This window comes from Silurus meridionalis, chromosome 17, assembly GCF_014805685.1.
Source record: "Silurus meridionalis isolate SWU-2019-XX chromosome 17, ASM1480568v1, whole genome shotgun sequence".
Taxonomy (NCBI): Eukaryota; Metazoa; Chordata; class Actinopteri; order Siluriformes; family Siluridae; genus Silurus; species Silurus meridionalis.
In genome coordinates, this window is record NC_060900.1 from 27033176 (window position 1) to 27045657 (window position 12482).

A 12482-nucleotide genomic window follows, 5' to 3' on the forward strand; every position below is an offset into this window, starting at 1 on the left:
TTTAGATGTGCAAAGGGGAAATACAAAACACAATGATTTATAACAAACCAAAAACAGTTGAAGTTGCTGTGTGCAAATGCAGAACGAACAATGGAACGATTAATCGCACGTTTTTTCTGTTCTAAATGTACCTTAAATGAATACTTCTCAAGTTTTTAATACTCTTATCAACATGCGCACGGACTAATATGGATCCTTTAATAAATAATTTAGTAAATATTCTTGTAAATGTTTTACAGTAATTATGGTGTTGTAAATCATGTAAATCATCAGGACACCAAACCGAACTTCTGATATGTTTCCACACGGACGTTTTTAATTGCCGGATGTGTGCATCGTGAAGGTTTTTTTTTTTGTCTGGGGGGAAAGGGATATACGTTTTAGATCCATTAGCATTAGCACAGTAGATAGCGTTAATGCTCTAGTTAAGAATGCAAACCACCAATAAAGAAGAAGCTGCTAGACAGCTGTTTCTGTTTCACTTAATGACTGTGTTTCAATTTACATATCAAATTAATGATCATTAGCATCTGCTGGGTATCATTGGTTAATCATCCACTTGATGCTGATCTTACAGAATCTCTAACTTTGTGCATGGGTAAGAACTGAATGGCAAAGGCTGTATATATATATATATATATATATATATATATATATATATATATATATATATATATATGAAACTATTGTCAGATTGTCAGAACACCTGCCTAAAACTTTTGCACAGCACATATACAAAATTATAAACACAACACTTTTGTTTTTGCCCCTATTTTTCATGAGCAGGGCAAAATGCTTGAGGCAAGTGGTGGTCACACCAGATACTGACTAGTTTTCAATGCCCTAATGCCCTCCCTGTGAGGTGGATTATCTCGGCAAAGAAGATGTGCACACTAACGCAGATTTAGGCAGATTTGGTGACAATTTTTAAAAGAAATAGGTATTTTGTGTACATAGAAAAAGTCTTAGATCTTTTAATTTAGCTCATAAAAAGTGTTGTGTTTATAATTTTGTTCAGTATATATATATATACACCGTTCTGCCTTTTTCCCAATTGAAATTCAAAACACTAAATGCGTTCCTTTAAATTTCACAAGATTGACTCGTATAATGCTGTAACACGGGAGCTTGAACTCAGCCTACGGCGTGTGATGTATCTGCTTCGAAAATGTCACTTTAATAGGGCAGAGGTATGAAAGCTGTCAGTGATTACAGCTTTTCCTGATACCATCTCTGCCAGTCAGTGACTTTTCATATTGAACACAGGTACTGCGATGCTGTTGTCTTGACAGCGCTTTCGTTTGAAGTCTTGACAGCCTCAGTGGCCAAAATAGCAAAGGAATGAAAAGCTTCAAGTGGAGATGGCGAGATGTTAAACATTTACCTTCAGCTGAGGTGCTGAGGAATGACAGACTGTCAGTCAGTGGGTTAAAAGATTCAAAACCTCAGTCTTGAATTGAAGAAGGTCATCACTTCACATGGCTGGCCACCTGAGCCAATCAGATGAATGTGAGAACATTTTCTGAATGTAAACTCTACTTCAATGGAAAAGGCTTTAACAGCTGCTGTCTCAAGAACGTGTCTAGAAAGCAGCAGGTATTGCAGGGTGCAGGGTTTCCTTCTGAAACCATATTAAATGTGGTGAGATGCTCAGTGTGAGATCAACAGAGCTCTGAATAAAATATACATTTAAAGCTGAAAGAAGTCAATATTATAAGATTTCAAGACATTACTTGACAGATGTTACTGACAGGCACACAGTCCACACTTCCTTCACTCGGACTGACAGACACCGAGGCCACACATCCTTTACTCAGATTGACAGACACAGAAGCCACACCTCCATCACTGAAACTGACAGGCACAGTGTCCACACCTCATTTATTGGGACTGACAGGAACACAATCCATAACTTCCTTCACTGGGACTGACAGGCACTGAGGCCACACCTTCTTAACTGTGACTAATATGCACAGAAGTCATATCTTTTTCACTGAGACTGACACCTGGTCCACACCTTCTTCACTGAGACTGACAGGCACATGGTCCACACCTTCTTCACTGAGACTGACAGGCACATGGTCCACACCTTCTTCACTGAGACTGACAGGCACATGGTCCACACCTTCTTCACTGAGACTGACAGGCACAAGGTCCACACCTCATCACACAGTGTATCTGTGTTGTAAATACTGGGCACAGTACACGACTTTGAATCAGTAAATCTTTATACCTCTTTTAATGTTGCCGTGTGTCTGCCAGTGTTTGCTGATGTAGCCTTTAGCCCGTGCGACGTGCCACAGAGAGTCTTTCCAACATGTCGGCACGGACAGACGTGTACACTAAAGTTTCACACTCATTAAAACTCTCAACAATAAATAAACGTTGCATGTTGACACGCTGAGAACCGGCGCTCACCCTGCTACTGGAGCAGAATTCAAATCAGATATAATTAGGGGCCCGATTTTCAGGGACTCATTGTTTTCTACACTGAGAAGTCAGAAGGCCAGTTCCTGATTTGTTAACAAGCTCTTGTGGCTGTTCTGCTGGATAGCAATTCAGTTGGTCGTTCAGCCGAATCGATACGACACTCGTTAATGAGGCAAGACACTGAGGTTCACTGGACTTGCTCTATAATGGAATCGCTAACCTTTACTGTAAGAGACTCGAAGTAAACCCAGTGCCTGGTTCAATGACATCTTTCTGGATTTTTGTGGAATTTTTCTATAACAAATGGCATTCCATAGTCACAAACACAAACTGTTTCTTTAATTGATTTATTCTGAAGTTTAATGGATTCAAGCTGAGTTCTTGTTCTGCTGTCTTTTTGGACTTTCTAGAAATTATGCATTTAGGGTTCTTCTGGGTTCTCCAGCTTTTTTCCACCCACTAGAAAATAAGGTTAATAAAGAGACATGTGCTAAAATGTTACGTTAAATCATGACCTAGGCAAAGGGGCGATATATATATATATGAATATTATAGCAAATCCTTGCTTTTATTTGCCTTACTCACAACGTTCTGTATGGTTTCTCTCTCTTTGGCATAGGAAAGTACTAGAAGCAGCCAAAAGGGCAAACCTGACCGGCCACTTTAAGTTCATGGGGTCGGACAGCTGGGGAGCAAAGAGCGCCCCCATCCTGGACAACGAGGAAGTGGCCGAGGGAGCCGTCACTATCCTGCCCAAAAGAGCCTCCGTAGAAGGTTAAGATGCATCCTAATTGTTCAAATTATGGCTGAATGACTTTAATAATTATATCATGATATATGGGCTGATGTGTGATGACATGATACCAAGTTATGCTAAAGTCTATCATACTTTATTGCGATAATATTATATTATGATACATTATTTTGCAAAATGAAACTGGAGACTCCTTCCATAATAGTAATCATCTACTCGCAGCACAAACTAGTTCATTACATTCAGTGCTGCTGCTCTGTAGGTGGTAGCTAAGTGGTTAAAGCATGGAACTTTGGATCTGAAGCCTGTGAGTTTAAATCCCAGCCACACCCATTTATCAGTCCCTGTTGTATGAATGAGATAAATGTCAGTCGCGCCGGATAAGGGTGTCTGTTATAGAAAATGAATCAACACCTTCTGACCAATCAGATTGTAGAATACAACAGCACAGTGCTTTAGTGAAATGCGACACTGACTTCATTAAGCGTTGCTACGATTCTTAATTCTTCCTTAAACTGTTACCACAAAGTTGGAGGTACTCCTTTATATAAGATGTCTTTGGGTGTGGTAGCATAACATTTTCCTTACACCTGGAGTAGAAGACCCAAACCTGTTCCAGCATGACAATGTGCACAACGTCCTATGCTTTAAATGGGTTGGATATGGTGGAAGATGCTATAGAGCTCTGACCTCAAGCCTATTAAACAGCTGAATTTTTCACACTAAATGAGCAAAAATCTCCACAAAATCTAGTGGAACATCTTCCCAGAAGAATGGAGGTTATTATACAGCAAATGGGGATCGATAATGAGATGTTTAAGAAGCATTTTCCAATCTTTTACTCGGGTGTCCACAAACTTTGGTCCGTATGGTATATTTGCATTGATCATATATTAGGCTTTTATCAATCCAGTATGAGATTTGAACCTTCTTCCTTTTGACATTTGCAAACAGTACAGCACTGCATTATTTTTTCTAACCCTTTGACTCAATGTTCGATCTCAAGCTGTGCTTACGTCTTATTGTCTCTTGCTCAGGGTTCGATCAGTACTTCACATCTCGCTCTCTGGAAAACAACCGCAGAAATATCTGGTTCGCTGAGTTCTGGGAGGACGACTTCAGGTGCAAGTTGACACGTCCGGGAATCAAGCTCGACCCAGGGAAGAAGAAATGCACAGGTTTTTATTTGTTCTGCTTATCTCTTTACTTAGTGTGAGCTAGCATAAAAAAGCTTTGATATTGCTAATGAAAGATTAGTAAACACTGTATGTAAGTTCTCCCAGTGATTTCATGGAAGCAGCTTCATCAATTTGTAGGATTTGCTGACTTTTGTAAAACTTGAGAGATAGTTTGAGTAGAGATCGCTACAACTGTTTAAAAAATGGGGCTCAAAATGGTGGTTTTAATTACACAAATCCCTTCCTTTTATTAAAAACTGCGCAGAACCACACTCCAAAATCTAGTGGAACATCTTCCCAGAAAAGTGGAGGTTATTATAAGAGTGAATGGAGACCAAAGTGAAGTGGGATGTTCAAAAAGAAGCACCTACCCATCTTATGCTCAGGCGTCCACGAACAATATGGCTGCCAAGTAAACAAACTCGTCTTGAATTCGGCTTTAAGTTTTGGTTTGGTCCAGACTTCTCAATCTGAATCGTAAAGCTCAGCTGTGGCTTCAGGATTTCATTCCAGCCGAGCAGGAGATACAGTCTACCCGAGTCACCTGTTTAATCGGTTGGTCTCAGCTGTCAGACATTGGAATTTTGCTGTATCACGTTCACCTCCTGTTCCACTTTGTGGATAAGATCAGACGCCCTGTATGTAGTGTTTATCTCAATTTACAGATCAGAATTTGATATTTCTTTTCTAATAGAAGCTGCTTTGCCATGTACACAGGCTCATCTATCAAACTAGATGAATAGATTTTATTTGGCAGTCGTTCGGCGAGGCGTTCACACAACAAATGGGCTGATTATTAAAGTGCTGTTAGTCAGGAGAAATGGTCATGTCGTACCTTTCCCGAGGTTGTAAATCGAACTGAGGTCTGGATGTATTTGATAGAGACATGGCAAATAGATGGGAACTGTAATTTTTCTTTTTTTAGGGAATGAATTCAGCTTCTTATAAACCCTTCGCGGATATGTAGAGCCCTACATTTGAGAGATGGAGACATTAAACCATACGAAGAACCCTTAAGGAACCTCACGTCTCTGAAACTATTTCTGTTTGAGAATAAGAAACATGAAACCACCTAAGGAACCCTTAAGGAACCCCACAGTCTCTGGAAGTATATCCATTTGAGAGCACAAGACTGAAACCATCCAAGGAACCCTTAAAAACCTCATAGTCACACAGTAACTAACAGTCAGCGTACCATCGGAGGAACCCTTAAGGAACTGCACAGTTTCTCAAAGTATTTTTGGAATGAAAACATTTTATCTCCTCAAAAATTCATTAGACCAGAAAGCTTTTTTTTGTCAAATTGTTTGACTTTTAAGTAAAAAAAAAACATTGACATCTTTAAAAGAAATTCGACGAGCCATTTTGGGGGCCGTTTTATTTTTAATTATTCCGTCAAAAACATTTCAAAACGCTCACACGGAACAGGTGCACTGAGGGACACTGAAGCCATGAGATAATTCATAGTGAGAGACGCGAAGTAAGAACCAGTTTTTGCCTCTGAGCAGCGTGACAGGGACGAGTGACTTCAACGGTCTCTTCATTCTCTCTTCGTCTGACTCTGATCATGTTTATTCATTCAGAGTCTCACCTTTTTGGGCTGTCGCTCAAAATCCCTATATCCTTCTTTCTCTTTCTGTCTCTCCATTTCCTTCTCTGTCTTTTGGTGTCCCTCAGGTAAAGAGAGGATCAGCCGGGACTCGGTGTATGAGCAGGAGGGGAAGGTGCAGTTTGTGATTGATGCCGTTTATGCCATGGCTCACGCTTTACACAACATGCACCAGGACTTGTGTCCGGGGGCCACGGGGCTCTGTGCTAAGATGGACCCTGTAGAGGGACGTCTACTTCTCAGTTACATCCGTGCTGTCAACTTTAACGGTGAGTCTAAAGTCAGGATTCTGGATTTCAACACACACACGCATTAAGCGAGGGGTCACCAAACCTTTTTCTTAGAGATTTTTTCTTTTTTCTTTTCTTGATATTTAAATCGAAATATTTACGTACTTATGCATATGCATATTGTTGGGTAAACAAATAATTAGGCAACGTTAATAACTAGAGGTTGAATGATAGCGGAGGTTGGATCGTACTTGCCGATAAAAAATTGATCAACTGATGGATATTCTATAAAAAAAACCCAAACATAACTGTCCATGTAAAATAGTACTGAACTTTATTACAAAAGAATGTACTCATAAAAATGTGCTTAAGCAAATAAATATGAATATACTCATTAATAAATATACTTATATAATTAATAAATGATAGTTAATAAATATAATATAAACGATTCGCCTACACTAATTCGCCTCTAGAGGCCGCTCTCATAACAGCAGCAGACCAGAAGCCGGAAAAACTATCGTCATGGATTTTTGCCCATAGTTCCAGCAAACAACTATCGGTGCCTCGACCTCTATTAATAATTAAAAGGGGAAATTTTAGTTTGATACGTATCAAAACTCATATCATAATTTCAGATATATTTAAAATCGAATTAAAAAAATATGTCTCTGCCATTGTTCAGAGGGCCGATCCAAATGTGGGGGAGGGTCATATTTAGCCCGTTGGCTGTAGTTTGAGGACTGCTGGGTTAAGATACTGTACTCTGGATCAGAAGTTCACAAGTTCAAATCCCAGCACCACCAAGCTGACACTGCTGGGCCCTTGAGCAAGGCCCTTAACCCTCAACTGCTCAGTTGTAAATCGCTCTGGATAAGGGCATCTTCATATGCCATAAATGTATAAATGTAAACGAACACAAGTGCTACTAAGACAGTATCTACTGTATATGTATATATTTGGAGTGAGAGTATTTTTTATTGAAATAATTCCTTCATTTTTTTTTTTTTTTTTTTTTACTGACAGCTCTTTTTTTCTTTTCTTAGCTTCAAAGCACATCCTGCAGTTATTTAGGATAATGAAGTGTGAAACTGCACCAAACTGTCATTATTTTCCAAATGTTATGACACAAAATGCACTAGCTGAAAACATGATATTAAAATCCTGCCTTTAATTTAGCACTCATATGATATTTTAAAACACTCAGTGAAAAAAATGGATCAAATTAGCAAGGCAGGAGTTAAACACTGTACACACATGTGGTTCTTATTTACTGTTATAGGCGTGTGATATAGAAGAGAGGTGGGAGCTCGGTCAAGACTCTGGGCTACTGATAGGAAGGTTGGGGGGGGTCAAGCTTTAGTATTGCCAAGCTGCCACTCTTGGGTCCTTAAGCAAAGCCCTTAACCCTCTGTGCTCCATGGGCGCTGTATCATGGTTGACTTTGCTCTGATGATATGTGAAGAAAGAATTTCACTCTGCTGTAAAGTACATGTGACAAGCATAAACGCACCTTCTTGTGGAGCTCTGTGTTAATTCAACCAGAGGCCTGGGGTGCAGTTAGTGTTCCAATTCATTCATGTTCAATAGGGATAGAGCACAGCACTCCATAGCAGGAGATCTTCCACTCATGGAAAGCATATCTTCATTGAGCTGGTTTTGTGCACAGGGGCATTGTCAGTGAAAATGAGAAAAAGTTTTATAGCTAAAAATCTAAATTTCATCCACATTTACAGCTGACTCTCAACAACACATTAAATTATTCTAATCTCCGTAGTACCCCGCCTTCTGTCTGTATGCATCTGTTAACTGAGAAGAACAGTTGGTGAAGTTTTTGGACTAATATCTTGTCTTATACAGTATGTGTCAAGCTCCTCAACAGTTCTGGGTGTTCTTTGTTGTGTTTTTTGTTTTATGAAATGCCAAATGTTTTTGAATTGTGAAAGGTGTAGACTGCAGGCAGGCCAGTTCAGCACACGGACTCTTTTACTACAAAGTCATGCTGTTGTAATAGATGCAGTATGCAGTTTGCATTGACTTTCCTGTTTTGATGGAAGCATTTGTTGTTCTAAAACCTATATATACCTGTATACATTTACTTTTACCAGACTTTTGTTGCATGCCATTTTTTTATGTACCTTATGTTTTCTATGTCCTATTGTGAATAAAATATGGGTTAGTGAGATTTGCAAATCATTGAATTCTGGTTTTATGTAGATTTTACACAGTGTCCAAACATTTTTGGAATTGGGGTTGTATTCTCGAGCGAGCTCTAGCAAATGCTAACACACAACAGCGACCAATAAGGGAGGGTGAAAGTTACTACATATTGTACTTTCTACAAGACCTAATCTACCCATTTTATTACTTATGTTTTATATTTACATTTATGGCATTTGGCAAATGCCCCTTTGTCCAGTATGACTTACAAAAGTGCTTTAAAGTCTATCAATAAATACATTCTGATACCGGCTCATTGGGTCACAGGCTATGAATAGCAACAGTCTCATCTGGTTAAGAAGTGCTAATATATGTATTGCTGGCAGCTGTAGGTATTTAGGCATCATTGGAAGACTGCTAGTGACTCAGCTGTTTTGATTGACTCATTCCACCACTTTGGTGCAGGAACAGAGGAGAATCTTTAAAGCATGCATTCCTTGAACCCTGAGAGATCAGTGGTGCAGTGGTAGAGGATGGAGGGATCAATGGTGCAGTGGGAGAGTATAGAGGTGTCATTGCATCAGTGGTTGAGTGGTAGAGAATGAGGGGATCAGTGGAGCAGTGGTTGCAGATGAAGGTATACAGGGAACAGTTTTAGAGAATAGAGGGATCAGGGAACAGTGGTGGGGGGTGGAAGGTTCAATGGAGCAGTGGTAGAGGATGGAGAGATCAGTGTTTGACAATAAAGGAATCAAGGAACACTGGTAGAGGATGGAAGGATCAGTAGAACAGTTGTAGAGAATGTAGGGATCAATGGAGCAGTGGTAGAGGATGGAAAGATCAGTGGAACAGTGGTTGAGGATGGAGGGATCTATAGAGTGGAGAAGTGGTAGAGGATGGAAGGAGTAATGGAGCAGTGGTAGTGGATGGCGGCATCAGTGATTGAGGAAGGAGGGATCAGTGGAACAGTGGTTGAGGATGGACGAGTCAGTTGAACAGGTGTTGAGGATATAGGGATCAGTGAAGCAGTGGTGGAGGCTATAGGAGTGTGTTGCATTGGTAGAGAATAAAAGGATCAAGGAACACTGGTAGAGGATGGAAGGATCAGTAGAACAGTTGTAGAGAATGTAGGGATCAATGGAGCAGTGGTAGAGGATGGAAAGATCAGTGGAACAGTGGTTGAGGATGGAGGGATCTATAGAGTGGAGAAGTGGTAGAGGATGGAAGGAGTAATGGAGCAGTGGTAGTGGATGGCGGCATCAGTGATTGAGGAAGGAGGGATCAGTGGAACAGTGGTTGAGGATGGACGAGTCAGTGGAACAGGTGTTGAGGATATAGGGATCAGTGAAGCAGTGGTGGAGGCTATAGGGAGTGTGTTGCATTGGTAGAGAATAAAAGGATCAAGGAACACTGGTAGAGGATGGAAGGATCAGTAGAACAGTTGTAGAGAATGTAGGGATCAATGGAGCAGTGGTAGAGGATGGAAAGATCAGAGTAGCAGTGGTAGAAGAGGAAGGGATCAATGGTAAATTGGTAAAGGATGTTGGGATCAATGGTGAAGTGGAAAAAGATGGACGGTTCAGTGGGGCAGTTGTAGGGGATGGAGGGATTAATGGCGAAGTGGTAAAGGATGGAGGGATCAGTGGGGCAGTTGTAAAGGATGGAGAGATCAGTGAAGCAGTGGTAAAGAATAGAGGATTAAGAATAGAGAATGTGGAGCATTGTGGCATTAGATGAGTGCTGTCCTGTTTTGTAGTCCAGCATCCCTGTTTTAAATCCGATGCAGCAGATTAAGGAACTTGATGGAAGAAGGGTAGCAGTGTGGAGATGTTGGAGAACTTGTTGGAGAAAGGTTCAAAAAGTCTGGATAGGATGCAGGAAAGAGTTGCAGCAGCCCAGTCTAGAAATGATGTTGGATTAAATAAGCACCTGAGTGGTTCATGTTGCTCCACAAGGTGGTATCACACATGAATGGTTGAAATGGCTGCTTAGCAATTTACTGTGGAAAAAGCAATGTTATCTCTCTTTCCAAGCTAAGTTTGTTTTTTTGACTTCCAGCCTTCCATCTGTGGAGCTGATGCATGTTAGTGAGGGGATGACTTTATGTTTGTGGAGTGTCCATGCTGATCTAAAAAAACAAGTTCAGGTATCATGAGCAAGTCATTAATGTTTCAACTTGAGGGAAATGTAAGTCTAGGATTCAGCACACACGTCCGTCACGACATGCTCTGAAGGACAGAAATGAATTTCAGTGTTTGCTGCAGGTCAGCAAGGTTGCCTTGTGTATAGCGCAGCCTTTCATAACCAGTGCTCTGCCCTGCAGTCTGACTTCATCTGAGTGAGTAACACTACCGAAAACTCTGCACTCCATTACCACTGCATCTCTCGCTTTCGCTCTTTCCTCCTCTCCTTCTTGTTCTTTCTATTCCCCTCTCTTTAATTCTTTCCAACCCTCCAACCTCGTCTCCCCTCTAGCATTTATAAAACTTATTTCTCCAGCCACACTTGGTCCTCAGATTTCTAAAGGAATTGCCCATTAAGGGTTTTTCACCCTAGGAAAAAAAAAAAAAAGACCGAAACCTCTCCATCTCTAATGTGACCGAAAGCCTGCAGCACCTAAACAAGGAGCATGCATTATTTCCGAAGAGAAATCAAATCCCATACGGTGTCCCCTATTTTTATCCCAAGCCTTTAAATGAGGCTTAGAGAAAACCGCTGTTCTTTCAGCACCCGCCGAAGTGCGTTTAGGAAATTCGAAATCACGAGAATAAATTGGTGTGAACCTTTTTGGGATCACGTTGGTGAAAAATAAATAAAATATCTCAACTCTCATGCGATCGGTGTTTTCTTTTTTCCTGCTTAGTCACGTTTTTATCAAAAAATGTGATCGTGCCCAGAATAGACTGCGTATGCAACATTTATCAGGTTAAAGCATGCATGAATGGATCCTCCATATCCGGCAGCTGGTGTGTGAGGAAGAAGCGAGAGAACACGGAAAGCTCGGCGGGAATCGGAGAGAAAGAGGGGACTCCCTCACGCGTACCGCTCCATAATGCATAATGCGACTGCGGCAGAAGAGCGTGAGCTCGTGGGTTTTTGGGGTTTCGTTGAAGAACGTTAATTATTCGAATCTAGACGTCTTCTTTAAAGGTCAAGTGTTTGTGCATTTTTTTTTTTGGAAGTGCACCATTCAAATACCCGATTTATATCAATCTCTTCTATCTGATTGGTCGGAAATCATTACATTACATTATTACGGGTCAAAAGTATTGGGACGCCTGCCTTTTCCATATGCCACAATATGCACATTCCATATGCCACCAAACTACTACTCCAAAGTTGGAGGCACACATTTTTCACATTTTAAAACTTTTCATGTACTTGAACTAGGAGAATCCAAACCTGTTCCAGCATGACAATGACCCTGTGCATAAAGTGAGCACCATGAAGATCTGCTTTCCATGGGTTGGACTGGAAGATCTCCTGCTATAGATCTCTGAACTATTGAACTTGAATGAATTTTTCATGCTGACTCCACCTCAAGCCTCCTCTCTTCACCTCTATCAGTTTCTTTCTTTCTTTCTTTCTTTCTTTCTTTCTTTCTTTCTTTCTTTCTTTCTTCTTTCTTTCTTTCTCATCTCTTTGTTACTTTCTTTCATTTTCTTTCTATTCTTTTTCCTCTTTGTCTTCCTCTCTTCATCTATTTATTTGTTTGTTTGTTTGTCTTTCTTTATTTTACTTTTCTGTCTTTGACTTTCTAATGTTTTTTTGTTTTTCAGTTTCTTTATGTCTTTGTTTGTTTGTTTGTTTGTTTGTTAGTTTGTTTCTTTGATGGGTGATGGGTGATGGGTGTTTTTATATCTCATTTTTTAGATGCTGAATTTTTCCTCCAGGAAATATCGTTTCGGTGAAAATGACACTTCCTCACTATATGAATGATCTAATTTTGCGTGTGCCGTTTGCAGGCAGCGCAGGCACTGGCGTCCTTTTCAATGAGAATGGCGACGCGCCGGGCCGCTACGACATCTTTCAGTATCAGTTCAGCAACACGAGCAGCCCGGGATACAAAGTCATCGGCCAGTGGACAAACCACCTCCGAATCAACGTGGGTTCACTTCCTG

At 40.5% G+C, this 12482-nt stretch overlaps 1 protein-coding gene across 1 annotated transcript in view; it reads left to right on the top strand.

Moving 5' to 3' along the window:
* The window catches only part of grm6a (glutamate receptor, metabotropic 6a), a 69183-nt gene that overhangs the window by 41782 nt on the left and 14919 nt on the right, over nucleotides 1-12482 (top strand). The window contains exons 5-8 of the mRNA XM_046872266.1: nucleotides 3050-3204; nucleotides 4222-4362; nucleotides 6040-6240; nucleotides 12327-12466. Coding sequence (XP_046728222.1) covers nucleotides 3050-3204; nucleotides 4222-4362; nucleotides 6040-6240; nucleotides 12327-12466 — 637 coding nt within the window. The remainder of the gene's footprint in view (nucleotides 1-3049; nucleotides 3205-4221; nucleotides 4363-6039; nucleotides 6241-12326; nucleotides 12467-12482) is intronic.